At 41.6% G+C, this 19,926-nt stretch overlaps 1 protein-coding gene across 4 annotated transcripts in view; it reads left to right on the forward strand.

Annotated features, from left to right (window-relative positions):
* wt1a (WT1 transcription factor a) overlaps positions 1–17,464 on the forward strand; it is a 64,069-nt gene extending 46,605 nt beyond the window's left edge. Inside the window, exons 7-12 of one of the 4 annotated variants that reach the window (XM_085167465.1) lie at positions 1,776–1,859; positions 9,940–10,039; positions 12,437–12,581; positions 13,891–13,980; positions 14,360–14,452; positions 14,698–17,464. In XM_085167465.1, coding sequence (XP_085023591.1) covers positions 1,776–1,859; positions 9,940–10,039; positions 12,437–12,581; positions 13,891–13,980; positions 14,360–14,452; positions 14,698–14,819 — 634 coding nt within the window. In that variant the 3' untranslated portion in view covers positions 14,820–17,464. The remainder of the gene's footprint in view (positions 1–1,775; positions 1,860–9,939; positions 10,040–12,436; positions 12,582–13,890; positions 13,981–14,359; positions 14,453–14,697) is intronic. The other 3 variants (XM_085167466.1, XM_085167467.1, XM_085167468.1) reach the window with 3 other exon arrangements.
* The last annotated feature ends 2,462 nt before the right edge of the window (positions 17,465–19,926 follow it).

Below are 19,926 nucleotides of genomic sequence, written 5' to 3' on the forward strand. Positions count from 1 at the left end.
GGCTGCTGGAACAACATGAAATAAAAACACGGGCCTTATTAATGCATGCAGACAGGGGGGGGCACTCTGGTTTTTATCAAAGTAAAAAAGAGTACGAGGTGTATGAAATCGCACACCATGTTCGGAACAGTTGCTGTAATCTTTGAGCTGCAAACAAATGCTCAGGCTCTTCTTGGACATACAGTTTGGCAAAAATTTGGCAATTTGCATAGAATCGCAAACCTTTGTGTCCTCAGGAGTCATTTGACTTCTCACATGGAGTCAGTGCATGTGGAGTGGGTGGTAGTGGGCCACTCTTTGCATATTCAGTTATTCGGTTTGCTCAGGCAGATTTTCTTTTTTCATGTCACTGAAGCATAATTCACAGTTTGTCTGCACCATTTTCAGATATGTCTGGAAATCCCCTCCTTCTGACACCTTTGAAATACAAGCTCTTTTTGTACTCGTTACTTAAATGTTTAGGGCAATTTGTATCTGTATAGCTTTTTGCAATACAATGTCTCATTAGGCAGACTTTGTTGCACTGATAAGCCGATATGATTATGATTATTAGTGGGATGACTGGATGCTTTTAAAGTTGCTGTTAGGTTTTTATTGTCCAAGTTTGACTATTAGTTATGATGGTTAAAGAGGCTTGATTATGCATTACTGCCATTGTTGCCAAGACAGCATGAGTGGATGTTTTGTTGAGTGCTTCATGCTGAGATGGAGGCAACATTTCAACAGTTCAGTTCTATGTTGTTCAAACTGCGATCACATTTATTATTTTACCGCTTCAGATCATTTTATCTTCTTGGATGTATTTGTTTTCTACTTTTCAACATAAAACGCAGATTCCCAGTCACTTCGGTTTATTATTTTAGCCTTTGGTGTCAGCAGACAAATCAGCCAAAGTGTCTGTATTGTGTCGGAAGTGGGAAAAAGTTGGATTGGTACATCCCTATCCAAAAAGCCTGCCTACATAGTTATTATCAAAATCATAGATATTTGGTAATTGTGCTGTTTTTGATCCTCTGTGGCATATGGCACTTCTCTGTTTGTTTATTCTGAAGAAACGATAAATTCTTTTGTAGGTTAACTGTGAAGTGGAGGGTTTTTCCAGGAAACACCTGCTGTAACACACGCTGGGTGTTACGGCACCGACACAAAAAGGGGGAGGGGACCGATAATGGTCATAAAATAGATGGTCAGCAATGGATCCAGTGAGAGAAGAAAAGCAGACACATATTTATTTGAAAATGTCATGGATAGCTGCTTTAAATCTTGCGCTGAGCCTCCATCCCAGCAGTATTTCAGCAGATATGCCATTTGGCCCAGCTGGCCGCGTGCCCCTGTTGTACTGTAAAATAATAGCTGTGTACCAGGCACCACATCTACCCCATCCACACTGCTATGTGCCTGCAGGTGGTGTAATAGAGGGACTGTGGTGTTAGGGGTGAGAGCTATAAATCCGTTGTGTGTGTGTGTGTGAACGTGAGGTATTTAAACCCATGGCAGCTCTGAATAATGATTCTCAAGTCTGCCGTGTTTAATGAAAGATGGCCGCAATGAGATAATTTGGCTCTCTTGGTGTCCGAGGAACATTTTTTAATCTCAGCTCCACCTGTGACTGTGTGGGCGTTTGTGTGTGTTGGCATTTTTCATTAGCGTGCTTCCACAGCGGACGACAAAAGCGAGTGAATACACACACACATACACCCAACCGTGTCCTGGTGCTTGACAGTCCACTGCACAGTTCATGAGCTTTTCTTCTACATTTTGTCTTTCCTCCACAGCGGTGAAAATTTATATCAAATGACCTCTCAGTTGGAGTGTGTGGCATGGAACCCTGTCAATACACTGGCATCCACCATAAAGAGGTAGGAACTCATCCATCGCTCTCTTTAAGCAGCAGGAGTCTGTCAGGTTTGGGCTGAATAGGACAGTGGGGTCATGTGAAGGGAAGAGTGAGCAGACTCATTATTTTTGGAACAGCAGCGGCAGTTTTCAGTGCTGAAAGAGCATCTTTAGTCTTTCCCACCTGCTGCGTCGCTGCGATGTAGAGGTGGAACAAGCCGCTTCAATTTGGTGTTTAAGGTTTGAGGTACTGCTGCATGGACGGCAAGACACTGGGTTCAAACACATGTGCTCATTTGTTTTATCTTAGCATGTAAACAACCCAGCAACCACTTTCTCTGTGATTTAGAAGGACGCCAGTTTTGTAGGACGTTTCTTTAAATAGCACAAGTTCCTACAACATACACCAGCCTTACTTAATTCAAATGCTACATCTATTCTTCCTGTTACCAGAGACATTATAAAAGCGAGATGTGCCATTAAATAGGATTTGCTATCAAATTTTTAAGCAGTTTTCAAATTTAACTGGTGATTCTGTTCATGCTGCCGTCAGGTCCCAGTGCCCGGAGGTTTTATCAGTATGACAGCAGAATGGCAAGACGTGCTTCTGTCAGGGCTTTGCCTTTGTAATTATTAATATAAATAGCAGGAATAGTTACTTTTTGCTATACTATAATTTATAGTACTAGAAGTATTGTTCCAAATGGAAGTGCATCTACTACTGAGCAGGTAAGAACATTCATTTAAACCACTGATCAGCCACAGCATTAAAGCTGAGCAACATTGATCATCTCATATCACTTATTAGTCAAATGATCGCCGTCTGTTCTTTGCCTAACTCAGCAATCATTGATCTGATCACTGTACTTCAGACTGGTGCTCTTTTTCAGTGGGGGTTGTCTGTGTTGCAGATCAAAATATTCAAAAGCATTGTTGCCTTGACATTAATACAGATGTTACCCCCCCCCCCCCCCCCGCGACCCTGATAAGCAGAAGAGAATGGATGGATATTTGGAGGAGATGATTGTTGGCTGATTGTTGTTTACAGGTTAGATCTGTTTCAGGTGGTTACACACATATGTTTAGGCACATGTCTGTTTAAAGCCATTCCACCATTTGTTAGTTTGCTTCACTGACAGCCATGCTCAGCATACTGTAATGGGCACTTTTTATTGCAACTGCTCTGTTTTTTTGACTCGCTCATGCTAGTGCACTGTGATAAAATTTACAGCCACTGAGTGTTTGATAAATGAGAATAATCTTACAGAACCTCGAAACAAAACACAAGCATAGCTTTAAAGGTCAAACATGGGTTTTAATTCCTAAAAGGATGTAGGAACAATAAATATAGATCAATTTATTATTGTAGGGTCTTTAACTTACAGTACAAAGACCTTGAAGCAACTGTTGTTATGATTTTGGTGTTATATAAATAAAATTGAATTGATTTAAATTAAGTTTTGGAAAGCAGTGTAACTTAAGAATGCCTTAGAAGTGTTTTCAGTGCGGTTTACCAGCCAAAAAGATAATTAATAGAAATACTGTTAATGTCAAAGTACGGATATAGTGAAAGACGTCTTTGCTCCTAAATTTTACGTGCTGATAATTTTTGCAAAGTTGTAAAACCAGTGGGGTTTTGGCGCCAGATGTTGTCTTTGTTCTCATCCTGGGTCGAGTATCTATCACGTTTTCCCACGGCTTCTTATATTCCTGTCTGCCAGACACCAATTAGAAACCACGCAGAAATAATCACTGAAGTGTCAGCATTGTTCAGACGATCTTAAAAGCACCAAAAAGCATGCGCTGTGCTGTATGTCACTGTGACCTGCATAACTTACTGCTGGTCAGCATCTGTGTCGACTCACAAATAGCTTTCTGCTCCGAGCCAAGAGGCATTCATCTTGGTTAACAGATGAATGTGTGTGTGTGTAATAGAGATTTGTATATGCATAAAGGTGTGGTACTGTGTGGTACTGCTGTTTCGTGAGAGCAGTGTGGGTGTGTACGTGTGGTGGGCCGAGGCTCACTTAAATAAACTTTTGAAATAGAAAATATTTCATTTTGCCCGTGGCTTCATGCTAGCTGAGTGATTTTTACTGTTTCAGAGGGCTGTCTCTGACTTTGTGGCATCTGTGATGGACAGCAGGAGAAAGGGAGGGTTGAGGAGTGATGAGGAAGAGAAAGGAAAGCAGAAAGAAGGGGAGGAGCAGGATTTGAGGAAGTGGAAGTGTAGGGGAGCTGAGCTGAGACAGGAAGTACAGATTGGTCCCTTCCTATTATTTAGATTTGGAAACTAAACACTAAAAAGATAAAGTGCACATCAGCTGTTCAGTGTGAAAGAGTGAAGGCTGGAGAAGACCTGCAGTACTGCCAGAGAAATTCTGTAGAAATATGAGACCACGTATTTCAAATGTGGTTCAGCAACTCTGATTATTTGCCATTACACTCTCTCAGTATCATAAAGCACTGATGTGTCGTATTATTATTAGTTTTATAGTTTTAGCACATCATAGCAAATCATTAGTTCCCATCATAGATGTGTTTTCAGTTTTTTGCATTCAAAGTTTTCTGCAGCATTCAAAGATCACACCTGATTGAGAGTGACACGCTGGTTGCACGTGTTGAAAGACCTCCTTCATGGTTCTGCAGATGAGCGTGTGCACTAACGTCTGCTCAACCTACAACCAGAAAGGAGGAAGAATTTGAATAGCTGACCCTCTTTAGACTTTGCGACAGTTTTTTTTTGGATCAAAGTGATTAGAAATTATAAATAAGAGTCCTTGCAGGAGTTTCTGACACTCACTAACAACTCCGTATGGAAATGTGTAAGCACGTCGTCACTCATCGTTCATAATGTGATCAATTTGAAATTCATCACAGACTAGTTGTGCCTGAAGTTGTAGCTCTTACCAGCTATTGCTATAACTATATAACCTGTTTGAAAGTTGCCTTAAATAAAATATTTTTATTCAAGAAATGCATTTGTTTTCTTTTTCCTGACATGACATTGTTTGCAGCACAGATATGTGCTGCAAACAATGAAGCTGGAGCTACCGGTTGGTGAGATTGCATTAGCCCAAAAACTGCTAGTCTGCCCATTTCTGACTCTTTTCTGCAGAAACACTGTAGGGCAACAACACTATTTTTTCTATACCTTTTATTTGTTACAGTATTATTTCTCTCTGCTTTCAGTCTTTTTGCTGTAACCTTGATATTTTGAGCAAATATGACGCTGTTTTCTCAGATTCCTCCTGCATCTCCTCATTAGACACATTACAGGTCTTTAGCATCCGTGGTTTGTTGCTCTAGCTGCAGATATATAAGATGAGACATCCTTTATTTAACTTATATTTGAGGCATTCTTGCTACCAAGAGGTAACCGTCCCTACAGAGTCTGCCTCATGAGCTTGACAGGATGGCACGAGTTGCAGGTTTGTGATCCATGATTTCTGTCCCACCGGGACATTTGTGTTTTGCATTCTGTTCCCCATTTTTAACTCGCAGATTTTGTTTTTGCTTCACCTTGCTACTTAGATTTGGGCTCTGAAAAAGTAGATGTGGCAGTTAGGAAGGTATTCTGGTTTTGACACACATGATACCGATACCCTAGCCTGATGCTTCAAAGGTCAACACCAAAGGATAGCTTGTAAGTACATTCACCATCCCAGCAGCTTTGACAAGATGAAGTTAATGGACAGCCTTGTCTTATTTTGTCTTTTGAAGGACCTCGTAGTGTTTTCTGGTTCTTAACAGAACTACATATTTTCAAACAACTCTTCATTACACAGTTATAACTTTTATATTGTCAGATGTCATCTCCTTCTGTTTTACGTCTGTGTGATGTAATAGGTCACAAACGTCTGCGGTCACATCCACAACTGTCCAGCCTCACGGCGAGGTGGTTGTCAGAGGACTGACTGACTTGGGTCTCTCATTATGAAAAGTACATCACCCGCTATTACTAATCGCATAGACATAAAGATGAATGAATAAGGAGCAGCAAAGGAGCTTGCAGTGCAATGTAAACTCAGTTGCAGTGACTATCTTCCTGTCTTTGGGATAATCGAGGCAGACAAAGAGCACCTTATACGCGCTCGGCTGTATGGTGTGCGCTTTCCACTGCAGCGGCACAGGATGCAAACTCCCATCCTCCTCGTTTGGTTAGACAGACTGAAATATAACACATTTCATAGACAAGAGCTTTCTGTGTCTCTGGGTGTTATCATAAGAAGATATGAGAGGCAGCTGTGTCAAACAGAGCAGGTTTTGTTCTGCCCTTTAAGTCAATGTGAAATACATGACTGGAAGAGTTTCTGTAGCAGCTGCTTGATGATTTTCCTTGATCAACTGTAAAATATTAACCCTTTAAAGCCTGAACCATGAAATTACTGCAAGAAAATTCAATTTTGTTAAAAGAAAATCGAGTGTTTATTGAATCTTCTGACAATTAAAACAACAAACTAGATATTCATTTGCATATGTGTTTTAATTTGTGTCATATTTGCTACATATGGCATTTTGTTTGCAATTTATTACTTAAAAATATATTGTGAAATTTATTTAGATTTTTTTGGTGGGGAAAAAACACACTGATGATGTAGAAGCCTGAAAAACTCACAAAAACTATTTGTATCTAATATGATATGCTAGGTGTTAATGGGTTAATCTTAATTTATATAATAATAATAGTCTCTATAGAGAAATAGTTAGCATTTCACAATAAAACTTTAAGATTAGATAAAATCACTGAGTGTTAATACGCTCATTTTTCTGAAGTGTGTTTGCCATCTAAGTTAAGTTTAGTTGCAAGAATATTCTTTGATTATATCATTTCAGATGTGACACTTCCATGTAGTGCAGCTGATTTAGTATGAGGCAAAAACTTTGTGTTTTTGGCCAAATATTTTCCCCAAAAAGCAGAGGCGTGTGCACAAACGAGGAAATCAGCCCCATACATCACCACTGGTGACATCAGTACAGTGGACTCTGTGTTTTGTATTATGGGCTCTCAGTGACAGGGTAATAATGTTACCAGCCAGCACAGAGATTTGCGTGCTATTGCATTTTTAAAATCTGGTGTGTGTACACTTCACATTCATCTTATGTGGCAATGGACTCTCTGACTTCACTCTGAAGAGGTTTTGAGCTTCTACCGTCATTTAGTAGCACGGTATAATGCAGCACGGTGGACACTTGATTTTTCGAGCCAACTTTTAGGGAGTAATGAAATAGTGCTCCTTATGCTTATACGGTATATTAGCATTATATTAATAATAAAAAATAAAGCTGTCATTTATTTTGACCTAGAAGAAGCATTTTTATCCTTCTGTTTTAACAAGCTATGATCTCATCCTTCAGAATGGTTAACCACCGCAGCGAAGTCTCGGGACGGATTCAGCCAATCGCATACGAAGCCGGGAACATAGAAATCAGATTTGTGAAGAAGACGACAAAACAAAAATAAGACGACAAAACAGGCTAACCAAGCCCAATAGGCTTGGTTAGCCTGTTTTGTCGTCTTATTTTTTGGGACTCCGGAGGCAGCCGACAGGTATCGACAGGCCAAGCGGAATGTGGCTCGGGCAGTGGCTGAAGCAAAAACTCGGGTGTGGGAGGAGTTCGGAGAGGCCATGGAAAAAGACTTTCGGACTGCCTCGAAGAGATTCTGGCAAACCGTCAGGCATCTCAGGAGGAGAAAGCGGTGCTTTACCTGCACTGTGTATAGTGCTGGCGGAGCGCTGCTGACGTCGACTGAGAAAATTGTCAGGCGGTGGAAGGAATACTTCGAGGACCTCCTTAATCCCACTGACACGTCTTCCGAGGAGAAAGCAGAGTCTGGGGATGAGGGGAATGACCCGCCAATTTCCGGGGGCGAGGTCACTGAGGCAGTTAAACAACTCCTTGGTGGCAGAGCCCCTGGTGTTGATGAGGTCCACCCCGAGTTCCTGAAGGCTCTGGACATTGTAGGGCTGTCCTGGTTGACACGCCTCTGCAATGTTGCGTGGAGATCAGGGGCAGTACCCGTGGACTGGCAGACCAGGGTGGTGGTCCCCATCTTTAAGAAGGGGGACCGGAGGGTGTGTTCCAACTACAGGGGGATCACACTCCTCAGCCTCCCTGGGAAAGTCTATGCCAGGGTGCTGGAAAGGAGAGTTCGTCCACTAGTCCTGGTCGCGGAACACTGGACCAGCTCTTCATCCTCTCGAGGATACTTGAGGGTGCATGGGAGTTTGCCCAACCAGTCTACATGTGTTTTGTGGACTTGGAGAAGGCATTCGACCGTGTCCCTCGGGGTGTCCTGTGGGAGGTGTTGCGGGAGTATGGGGTGTCTGGCCCATTGCTACGGGCCATTCGATCCCTATACAACCGTTGCAAGAGCTTGGTTCGCATTGCCGGCAATAAGTCGGACTCGTTCCCGGTGGGTGATGGGCTCCGCCAGGGCTGCCCTTTGTCACCGGTTCTGTTCATAATTTTTATGGACAGGATTTCTAGGTGCAGCCAAGTGGCGGAGGGCTTTCGCTTTGGTGGCCTCAGAATCTCATCTCTGATTTTTGCGGATGATGTGGTTCTGTTGGCTTCATCAGGTGAGGGCCTCCAGCTCACACTGGAACGGTTTGCAGCTGAGTGTGAAGCAGTGGGAATGAGGATCAGCACCTCCAAATCTGAGGCCACGGTTCTCAGCCGGAAAAGGGTGGAGTGCCCACTCCGGGTCGGGGATGAGTTCCTGCCCCAAGTGGAGGAGTTCAAGTATCTCGGGGTCTTGTTCGCGAGTGATGGGAGAAGGGAGCCGGAGATCGACAGATGGATTGGGGCTGCAGCTGCAGTAATGCAGACGCTGCACCGGTCCGTCGTGGTGAAGAGGGAGCTGAGTGTAAAAGCGAAGCTCTCAATTTACCGGTCGATCTACGTCCCTACCCTCACCTATGGCCACGAGCTGTGGGTAGTGACCGAAAGAACGAGATCGCGGATATAAGCGGCAGAAATGAGCTTCCTCCGAAGGGTGGCTGGCCTCTCCCTTAGAGATAGGGTGAGAAGTTCGGCCATCCGGGAGGGGCTCAGAGTAGAGCCGCTGCTGCTCCACATCGAAAGGAGCCAGCTGAGGTGGTTCGGGCATCTGACAAGGATGCCCCCTGGGCGCCTCCTGGGTGAGGTGTTCTGGGCATGTCCCACCGGGAGGAGGCCCCGCGGCAGACCCAGGACACGCTGGAGAGATTATATCTCTCGGCTGGCCTGGGAACGCCTTGGTGTTCCCCCGGATAAGCTGGAGGAGGTGGCTGGGGAGAGGGAGGTCTGGGCCTCTTTGCTTAGGCTGCTGCCCCCGCGACCCGGCCTCGGATAAAGCGGAGGAAGATGGATGGATGGATAGGCATTAATTTACCACAAAGACACCGCTTGACTCTGTGCCACAGTCTGAGTCATTCTGCGATCACGCCATTTCTAAATGAACTCGGCTGTATAAAAAACAGCTTCCATGCCGGACACCACATATACCAGTATGTTTACTGTACCAATGCCAGCCAGTTTAGCTACTTGGCAGCTGATTGAATTGACTGGAAGACGACTTTATCAGATGTCAGATGTCTTCTCCGGTCATTAAAAAGACTCTTTACATTTAAATTTGGTTAAAAAGAGTGCTCTTCCTCTCCAGCACCTCTGCAGAGTCCTTGTTTGACCAGCAAATCCAAATCCAGAGCTTTCTTCCTTTGCAACAGGGATGCAACTAACTGCTGTCTGTCCTGCCGCTCTGTTTGAGAACAGTAAGTTTTGATTTTCTGGATCCTTGTGCTAATAAGCACACCATGCACTGAAACCCCAGGAAAACAGGGTTATATGTATAAGCATATGTAAATGACATGGACATGGGTGTTTATTCCCAAAGAGAACAATAAAACACCAAATATACTTGCATTTGCATTTTGGAAACTGTCTGGTGAGGTGTGATGCAGACGAATATCTAAGATCAAACGTGTGGCCATGACAGACCGTCAAAAGACCAGAATTGCCTCAGAAATCACGGCTCACAGACGTCTGGTACTTGGTGGGTTTAGAGACCACAACAGCAGCAGCTAATAAAACGGTCTGTTTCTCTATCTGTGTTTGCAGCCACGCAGCCAGCTATGACAGTGACCCCAGCACCCCGATGGTATACAGCTGCAGCACGCAGTACCGCATACACACACATGGAGTCTTCAGGGGAATACAGGTAGGAACCACACTACTGCTTCTCCTGCATGCGCTTAACTCTTTGTCAAGAGGTCACCCTGAGGTCATGTGTTAAGATCAGAGCGTAGCCACATGCTTGACGATACTGAAAAACACCTGAGGTCACTTTGATAAACAGAAGAGCAAAAACAGACGATTGAGCCAGAACGTATTTTTCTAATGGGTGGAATGAAGAAGATGAGTGGTGGAGAGTCTGATGCAATGAACAGGCTACGTGAAGAGGACTGATATGCAGCAGAGCACAGATTTACAAACTCATACACACAAATACCTGCGCGTACACACACACACACACATTCAGGGGCTCTTATAAGGCGACTTTAAAAGTCAAGAGGAATCTTTTTCCACAAATCCATTAGCAGTGGAGAAACACACACTCAGGGTTACGCTGGGTAACGATGCAGTTTCCATGCAGGGATCAGCATGTTAATAAATCATTAGATTTTAATTATTGTCTGTCAGCTGCTCTAAAGGACAGGGAGCAGGAGATTCTCCAGACCTGCTCTTAGTCCACAACAGGACTTTTTGAGATCTTTCTTTCTGGGGCCTGCTTCATTACTCACTCTGTCCCTTTTCCTTCTCTGAGATCTGGCTCGGTACAAAAGAATAAACAATATCTCACTCCTGTTCCTTTTTAAAGTATAATTTAAGAGCTGCTAAAAAGTGAGATAACAGATTGAGCAGCAAAATGATGCTTTGCTCCATATTTTTATTACAGGGATTACACTAATTCCCAGTCACTGCCAAAGGAAATACAGATGACAGCCGTGGAATTTCACTCTTCATTAATATTACCTCACGGCCTGCAGTCATTATTACACAGAGTGTTAAAAACTGAAGCCTCTGATCAGCTAACTATAACACTTTAGTCTCACAAAGTCGTTGTTGTTGGTCTCACATTAAATCAGCTAAACAGACCTTCAGCAAACACGTTACTTCTTAGTTCTGGGTTATTTCGTATGGAGGCCCAGTGTGGTCAAAATTAATTAAACGGATATGTCATTTTAGATTTTTTAAGTAATATACATGACTTAAATGGTAGAAAGACACCTAGAATAATAATATTTAATTATCAATATTTGAAGAAAATAGTTTTTTATGCTGATATTTGTGTATTTTTTCATGCTCTTCTATTGCATAAAAGTTTTTCTTGACAGTTTACCTTTTAATCAGCCATGTCCTCTACATCTCTGAAGATTTACCAATATCTACCCAATGCAAGCAGGTTACTCCTTTGAGCCACAGCAAAAACATTTACCAAAGTTAATGAGGCTACTGCTGTAACCACTGCACAGACAGCTTAAACTGTCTAGCTGTGTAACTCGCTATGCAGGGTTGTGAGCCTAAATTATAACCCGAAATAAAAATGAAGAAGAATCCTAAACGTTCATCATCTCAGTGCAGAACCATAAAATGCTGTCAGATTTCATCGAACAAATGTATTTAGTGCTGTATGTTTAACCATATGCATATTTTTTAAAGCATTTATCCAGTGTTAAACACATCAGGACTCCCTACATTAACACATAATAAACTATCAGTGCAAAGAGTTTGTATTGTGTGTCAGCCCGACACGCTGTGGATTCTGATCAGTTTACAGCTCGTGGTTGTCTCGATGTTCACATGGGCACGGTAGGTGACTCTTAACAGCTCTAATGTTAACAGTTCTAATTAGAACAGGGCTGACCTCTTAATCTCTGGTCATTATGCTAAACGCTGAGGAAATGAAGAGCAGATGCTGCAAACAGGGGAGGAGGAGGAGAGACGGGAGGCAGTGTGGAGGGAAAGAGGGAGAAAAGAGAAAGTGATAAAGGGAAGAATGAGGTGGAGGGGTGTAAAGTGGAAACAGAAGACGGACGGCTAAAGGAAACATGAAGAGCGTGTCAATGTAGATTAAATAACCAGCAGCAGGTGAAATGAAACGCCAAGACGTCTGGTAGTGTAAATAAATGTAAACACTGAATTTGTCCCTTTGGCCACGTGTGTTTTCCTGTTTTCTCCTCCGGCTGTGAGCGATGCCGTGGGGGCCACTGTTAGGGGGTCGGTCTAAAAAGCGTGACTAACGGCTCCCTTTGGGCTGCACTCAGCCTGGGGTCATTTTACTGCTAATTCCCATCTAATGAATATATGACCATTTCATCATAATGAACCCCAACATGGAGATCTCATGCACTCATTTACATGCAGGACAGATTTAATTGCCTGTTTTCTAAATTACATTTTATTGCTTCGGTTATTGATGTCCTGGGAGAGTTTGTGTTAATTCTGCATTGAGCAGTTTAGCTTTAAATAGAAGTGTGTGTGTGTGTGTGTGTGTGTGTGTGTGTGTGTGTGTGTGTGTGTGTGTGTGTGTGTGTGTGTGTGTGGGTGGGTGCAGGACGTGCGGCGGGTGCCCAGCATCGCTCCAGCCATCGTGCGGTCAGAAAGCAGCGAGAAGCGCCCGTTCATGTGCGCCTACCCAGGATGCAACAAGCGCTACTTCAAGCTCTCCCATCTGCAGATGCACAGCCGCAAACACACAGGTGAAGACGCACGCTCTGCTGACACATTCATCGCACGACTGCCGACAGCAGCGGCGTTCTGCACGCATTTCCCAGCAGCGCTGTTAACTTCAATAAAGGCTTTCTACTTCACTTACGTTTTTTGAGCTTCAGGAGGACAAACTTCTTCAAATGAAGTTTCCATTGGCTCGGATTTCCGTGTCTCCTCTTGCCAGGAAATATTTCCTGTTTGGTGAAATATAGAGAAAGAGATTTTCAGTTGGGTCTGTTGCCTCTCACTGTGATGATTTTATTTTCAATGACTCAAAAGTCAAAAACAAAGGCAAACATGCATGAACTAACAGATGTGAGCCCTTCAGATTTTACATATAATCTCTAAATTACCTAAAACTTTAGAACATGTCACTGTGCATACTCTCAGAATAGCACTAGTTAAAAATAATCAGTGTTATTCTGAGTATATGCTTTTTTTGCTATTATAAACAATAAAACAGCCACAATGAGACAATTAATCTCTTCAATACTATTCATTATTATTATTATTTATTTATTTATTTTTACAAAGTGTATTTGAAAATGCATTAAAAAAATGTTGTCCACAACTTACCCTGATATAAATCTTAAAAGCTTTGGTTTTTGTGTTGTGGTTGCCTTTGCACACACATTTTATAGCTTAAATAATTATTTTGTTAATTACCCATTAATACATTTTTTTAATCGTGTTCTTACTTACTCATTTAGTTGGATTTCAGGAAATACCCAGAGCCCAAGGTGATCTTTATATGCTGTATGTAGTCGGGTCAAAGGTTTGATCAGAACCAGCAAATTTATTCCTTAAATCTTTTCCCTCAATTTCATCTGATCCTGATTTTTTATTTATCTAATTATTGACTCTTTTATTGGTTTCTTTTGTTGTTTATTTGCTTGTTTGTTTAATTGCTTATGTGGTTAAATATTGTTGTTGTGCTTTCATGTCAGGCAGCTGCCTGGGACTTTTGCTGCTGCCTCTCATTCATTCAGTGTGACTGAACAGTGACTGCGACCGTGCAAAATCATATTTTGAGCAACGCGTTTTAATTGGATTGTATTATTTTTTTGAAAAATATTTTTATAAGTGATCTTTGGTAATATGAGTGTTGGTGTTCCTGCATGACTGATCACGTTGCAACAATGTTCTGTGGACGGCTGATAAACTGGCCTGTTGGTTTCATCTGTACAGATGCTGCTTTTTTCCATCAGTGCAAGAGTGACCAGCTGTGAGTATGTGATAAAATAAGTTGAAAGGATGTCTAAATTAATCCTCTGTGTTCTTTTTCTTGTGTCTGTCCAGGGGAGAAACCCTACCAGTGTGAGTTCACAGACTGTGGCCGCAGATTTTCGCGCTCTGACCAGCTTAAAAGACACCAGAGGAGGCACACAGGTTTGACCGGTTTTACTCCCGCGGGCTGTCTGACTTCATTTTTTATTTCTTCCTGGCCTTTTGCTCTCTCTCTCTCTCTCTCTTCTCGCTCTCCTCTGCTTTTTGCATGACAGCTTTGTTTTTGTTTTGTTTATTTTTAAAGACAGTGCCGTCTTTAAAGTTTTGCGTTCATTGGTGCACTGTACTGAACTCACTTCAGATGAAGTTGCTAAATGCTGGCCAAACTTTGGAATGGCTTCTCTGCAAGCCTTTGCTCTACTGTATTTCTCTATCTCCCTCTGTGTGTGTGTCTGTGTGTGATGTTGAATGTGTGTTTTCCGTATGTGTTTATGTGAACTCGTGCTGAATGTGTGTGCATGCTTACTGTACATGTGTTTAGGAGTAAAACCGTTCCAATGCGAGACGTGTCAGAGAAAGTTCTCTCGGTCTGACCACCTTAAGACACACACACGGACTCATACAGGTAAAACAAGTGCGTAAACTTTTATTTTTTCATTTCTTCTTCATCCATTTAATATTTATACACGTGTATATTATAGCTGAAAATGTTCATTTTAATTCCTATGAAATAAAAATAATGTTAATAGACTGGTGCTACTATGCATGAAGAGATATAGCAGCAAAATATTCTAAGAAATCCCTGATTTTAAATCCCTCTGGTGCTAATTCTCCCCCTCCTGTCGTTGCCTCACCGTCCTCCACCCACCTCTCTCTCAGGTGAGAAGCCGTTTAACTGCCGGTGGCCTAACTGTCAGAAGAAGTTTGCCCGAAGCGACGAGCTGGTACGACACCACAATATGCACCAGAGGAACCTCACCAAGCTCCAGCTGTCCATCTGAGTGTGTCTCTGCAGCCCGTTTCCAAGACTAAAATATTAACATGCTATTTTGCTTAGCCCAAAACAAAAAAGCCTCCGTGGGAGTCTTAATTGGACATTTAGGACTTAAATTTTACGAGCTACACACCACAGTCTGCACTCTGAGGTGAAATGCAAAGCTGTTTAAAATCAAGGAGAATTCTGACAAAGGGGATGTAGTCTTGGAAACTGCAGTTTCAGGATGTTGTATATTACTTAGTTCATCAGTTCAGTTGATCTCAAGGCCAGCTCAGATCAGCTCATACCTTCCGCATTCAGCTGGCTCTCTCATTTAAGCTCTCCACTTGCAACCTACCGATAACTGCTTCACCTTTTATGCTGTATCTGACTTAAGCATCTCATCTTCGTTCTTAAAACCTGCTGTGTGAGCATGAAACAGGGAGGGGTCTCAGAACAGTGCCATACTTCTTATATAAATCACTGCTGATGGAAATGCTAATCTTCTTTTACTGACATGTGTTTTTGCTTCTGTCAAGAAATGCAAAAAAAATCCAAAAACAAAATCATCAATGTGTGAAAATCGCAGCGACCTCCCCAAACACCCTCGTGCAGAGCTAGTACGCTGCTATGTCATCTGGTAAGATGCTACATTGGCCGGTCATAGTCCTGGTAGAGTACTCAATGGTTATTTCCCACTGAGATTTTTTATCTTAAACAAAGTACTTCAAACGCACTGTTTTCACCAGCATGTCTACATATTTTCATGCTCTCTCTATATTATCATTTCTGCAATATATCTATGTTACTCTGAGCTCCAAACTCACAACATTTGGCCATGTATGTTTTCTTTAATGTGGAATAACTTCCTAAAACACCTGAGCATTAGCAGGTTTTTCTCAAACAGCAATACGTAGTTCTCAGACTGATGTCTGCTGAGGATCCGGCTCAGTAGCGAGTGTATGAAATTAAATTACTAAAAAAATAAAGAAATCTCTGTATGTCGATCTACGCATAGCTTGACAGCTGCTTTCTGTGAGAATTTGCAGTGTCACGGTTGAGGTTGTTTGGATGTTTCAGCCTCATATATTAGCTAAAAGTTGCTGCCTGCTCCACTCGGTGTCTAAAGAGGAGGGCCACATATACATGGCTAACATAAATCTAATCCAAAGCCTTTTACCTCCAAGTTTAGCCTTCACAGTCAAGTACCAAACCCTTGCCCTAATTCTAACTATACTCCTAAAACTCGGACGCAGAAAAAGTGTGAACGGTGCAAAAAATAAAAATCCTTCATCACGCTGTTGGTCTTAAAATGCTTCTCACAAAGATAGCTCTATTTTCTATGGTTTCCAGTCACAGATGACTTCTGTGTTTGGAGGAGAAGCTCCAACCTGCCACAGTCACACACACACGGCTTCAGCGAGTGTATCCTTGTAGCTGTTCTCAGTAACTTCATGGCTGTGATGCCTTTAGGGGACGTTCGTAAACTGTAGCCATAAAAAAATGACCTGCGTTGCAATCTCTCCAAATGGGCGCTAATTATGGCGCATGCTAGTCAGTGCAATGCTGATATGTTTAATTATTGTGGCCTCTGTGACACAGAGGAGTAATGTTTGAGTGCAGCCTGCTTCCCCGGATGATGGTGTTTTTTATGGGATTTGTTGACAGTAAATAACATACAACATAATCAGTTTTATATAGATTCTCTGTGTTTCAGGAGAACCAAGAAGAGATAACAAAAACAAAAAGCTTCACCTGATAGTTTTGCTTGAAAGTAAAACGTGTTTCCACCTGCATAAAATATCATTTCAGGCAAACGTTGGGTGTAAATGTTCTAAAAATGTATGCAAATCTTTCATTTTACATTTCCATGCCCAGGATGTGTTCCAGAGGACGCCAGATCCTAACTGTTCAATGCTGCAGAGTGAGGTCAAAGGTTATAGTCAGCGGCCTACTAACCTACAGCTTAGCGCCTTTTCAGCTGTTGTAAATATTTATTTTGCAAAACTACTTTAAGAAGGCGCACATGTTACCATTTTGCATATAAAACCTGCTTTCACTGGACGGATTAAATGCAGAGAGAGATTTTTTTTATCGTCCTATTAACAATAAGCTGCTTTTAATCTGAAAGAATCAAATCAAGAGAATAACTTGCATCTTTGCAGCACTCGCTCTGTGAAAGCTTTTGGTGTTTTGTCTCGTTGCCACAAACATGACTTTACGGCTGTATTTAAAAAGCTGAACTTTTTTGTTGTTGTTGTTGATTAATGTGACTTTTTTTTTCTTTCTTGGAGCTCAGTCGTCTCTTGTCCCTGTGGTGTGTAAATATTGCTGGACTTTGGCAGTGTTTTCAGCACTGCGAGCTTTAAAATATGTCTGCCGGGTCACACTGGCTCTGTGGCCGAGACATTATGGTCAAGATGTAAATAATACTTCTTCATCATGGGAACTGAACTGTTTTCATAGGGGGAAAGATGTAAATTAACTGATATATATTAGACTTCTCTTTGGATGAATCGAGAAACTGTTTATATTTTTCTTTCTTTTCTTTGAAGTGTATTAATATTGGAGTCATAAAACAGAAAATGTCAGTGAAACATTTTGTACTCAAAGTGTGAGATTGAAAATTACTCTCTGTTTAAATGTCTTGTGACTGTTTTGATACAGTAAGATTTGGCCTCTGTGGTTGTTTTTTTGTCATTTTGTGTCCAATTTCTGCTGTGGTGTTATCTCACAAAGAATAATCTACAAGTCTTTTTTTAAAAAACATTAGGTAACAGAAAATAAGTTGTAGAAAGACCCAAAAGACTTAAAGTGAAATATGTGCAAAATCTAAGACTATACATTAGCTGACCTTGACCGGGGTTTCCTCCCAGAGCACACAAGAGACCTGTTTCTTCTTCCCTACATACATCCTGCCCAGTTTGTGGCTAAAACAACACTTTTTAACTTAAAATTTAATGAATGAAACATTATCGAGTGTACGCGCTCCAGCTGACACAGACTTGCACAATAAGAAAACACACACACAGTACAGTACAGTACCATCCACCTTCCTTTCTTTATCTCTCACCAGATTCCTGGATGCATTCCTTGACTCTCAGTGAAAAAAAGAAGAAGCAGCCAGATAAAAATGAACGTGTTTTCTTTCAGCCCCTCTCTCCTGCTGCTTTGCTTCCACTCCTCTCATTCTTCCTCGTGCACCATTAGCTTCACTTTTAGGTCAAAAGACATTCTTTTGTTCTTTTTTTTTTGGTATTATTATTATTATTATTATTTATTATTTAAGAAAGACGACAGTCCTCAACAGTCACATGAAAAAAACAACAACATGGAGGAAAAAGCAGACAGATGAGTGTAGAGACGGATAATGACAGAGTAATGCTGCTTCCTTTGTGAACTTTTATCATAAGTTTAGCCAAAGTGTTAGAGTAAATCAGACAACGTGTCCGATTCCCTCGGTGGAAATCCCCTGAAACTCCCCAGGGCTCTTGTGCTATATCTCAGCTGTCGGACGAGACCTACATCTCTCATCTCTCCTTCTACCCTTACTGCGTGTGTGTGTGTGTGTGTGTGTGTGTGTGTGTGTTCGTTCATGCCGCTAAGGCCCTTTGAAGTAACAAAGCTGGTCAGTGTAACAACTTGTGTCCACTTGCGGTAGCCACATTCGATGCTATATCTGCATGTCCTAGCAAAACACAGGGATCTGGCCCATTAGAGGTGGAGAAGAAAAACATGCCTCGCGGTGCTTCTCAAACATAAAGCGCTTTACATTTTAGCTCCTTAATGGCAAACACGTCTTTACTCAGTTTGAGCTAATGTTCTGCTCAGTGTCAAGCAATGAGTTGCTTCTGAGGTCAAGTCAACCAGTTTTTTATGCTAGTTTTGATTTTAGGGTGCAAAAACTGCTCTAGTTTAATTTCACTGCTCTCTGACTGCCACCGCCTGTAGAGCTGCAGCAGGCCGATGCTTTTAACTGAAAAAGGAAAAAGATGTGTTTTCTATATATCCAGAGTAATCAAAGAGTCAGATATTTTAATCTAGCAGTTGTATTAGTCCAAGCTATTTAGGTGCTGTATTGTGGAGATGTAAATGTTTTTGCGTTAGAGCATTAGTCATGGCACAACGAGTCTCTTCGTCCTTTTGGACAACTGTAGTCCCTGCAATGACCACATCAGGCTTCAAGAAAACATAGAAAACGTATAAAAGATGGATGTTTTTGATTCACTGAAAAGTGAGTCAAACACGGATCTTCCTGGTTACAGACTTTTGTAGACATTCTTTTGATGAGTTTGTTGTCTCAGATCTTAATGAATAAAACATTAAATCTACTTTTTACATTTTGGTCATTCTACATTTTATAAAGGATGATTTTCCAGGGAACACTCATTGGCTAGCAGCTTGTCTGTCCCAAGTTCTTGGCCAATGAGTGTGCAGTTTAAGAGCAAGCAAACCGACGTCTCTGTTGCTGATTTCTTTTGCACAGGGTGTAAATGGGACGTCACCAGATCTACCATTAGTATTAGCTGGTAACACTGCAAACTCTGCCCTTTTATTCAAATGTGGTAGTTCTTCTTTTCTTCTTTTATATTTTTTTAAACATCACAGTAGCTACATCCATCTTTTATATACAGTCTATGGCTTAAATCAGCATTGTTTAAAAAAACATCACATACTGGAGGATACAAAGGTTAAAGGTGTTATGGACGAGTGATCTTACACATTAGTAGAAATACTCTGATCTCATGAAATGTTTTGCCCTTTAATATCAGCAAAAACACGAGTGGAAATAGTAACTTTGTTGATGGCAAAGTTCCATTTAGTTTCCAAATAAGCAATTCCATTATACACCCTCTTGAATAAGGTTATGAGGTTTTATGTGTCAGGACATCTGGTCCTTAGCAGGAAGATTGGGTAAAAATACAACCTCAGATGAACTAAAAAACATGACATATTACTGTGTGTCATTATTTATTTAAAAAATATTAAGCCAAAACGCAGATATAGTGTGTGGAAAACTAAGTACACGCTTAGGAATTAAAAGGCTGAGTAGCAGCCATGTGCATGTTTATAGAGGCGCTTGCATCAGCAAGTGTGAGCGCCTCTATAAAACCAGAGCTTTCAGCTGTGTA

This window comes from Neolamprologus multifasciatus, chromosome 7 (genome assembly GCF_963576455.1).
Source record: "Neolamprologus multifasciatus chromosome 7, fNeoMul1.2, whole genome shotgun sequence".
Lineage (NCBI taxonomy): Eukaryota > Metazoa > Chordata > Actinopteri > Cichliformes > Cichlidae > Neolamprologus > Neolamprologus multifasciatus.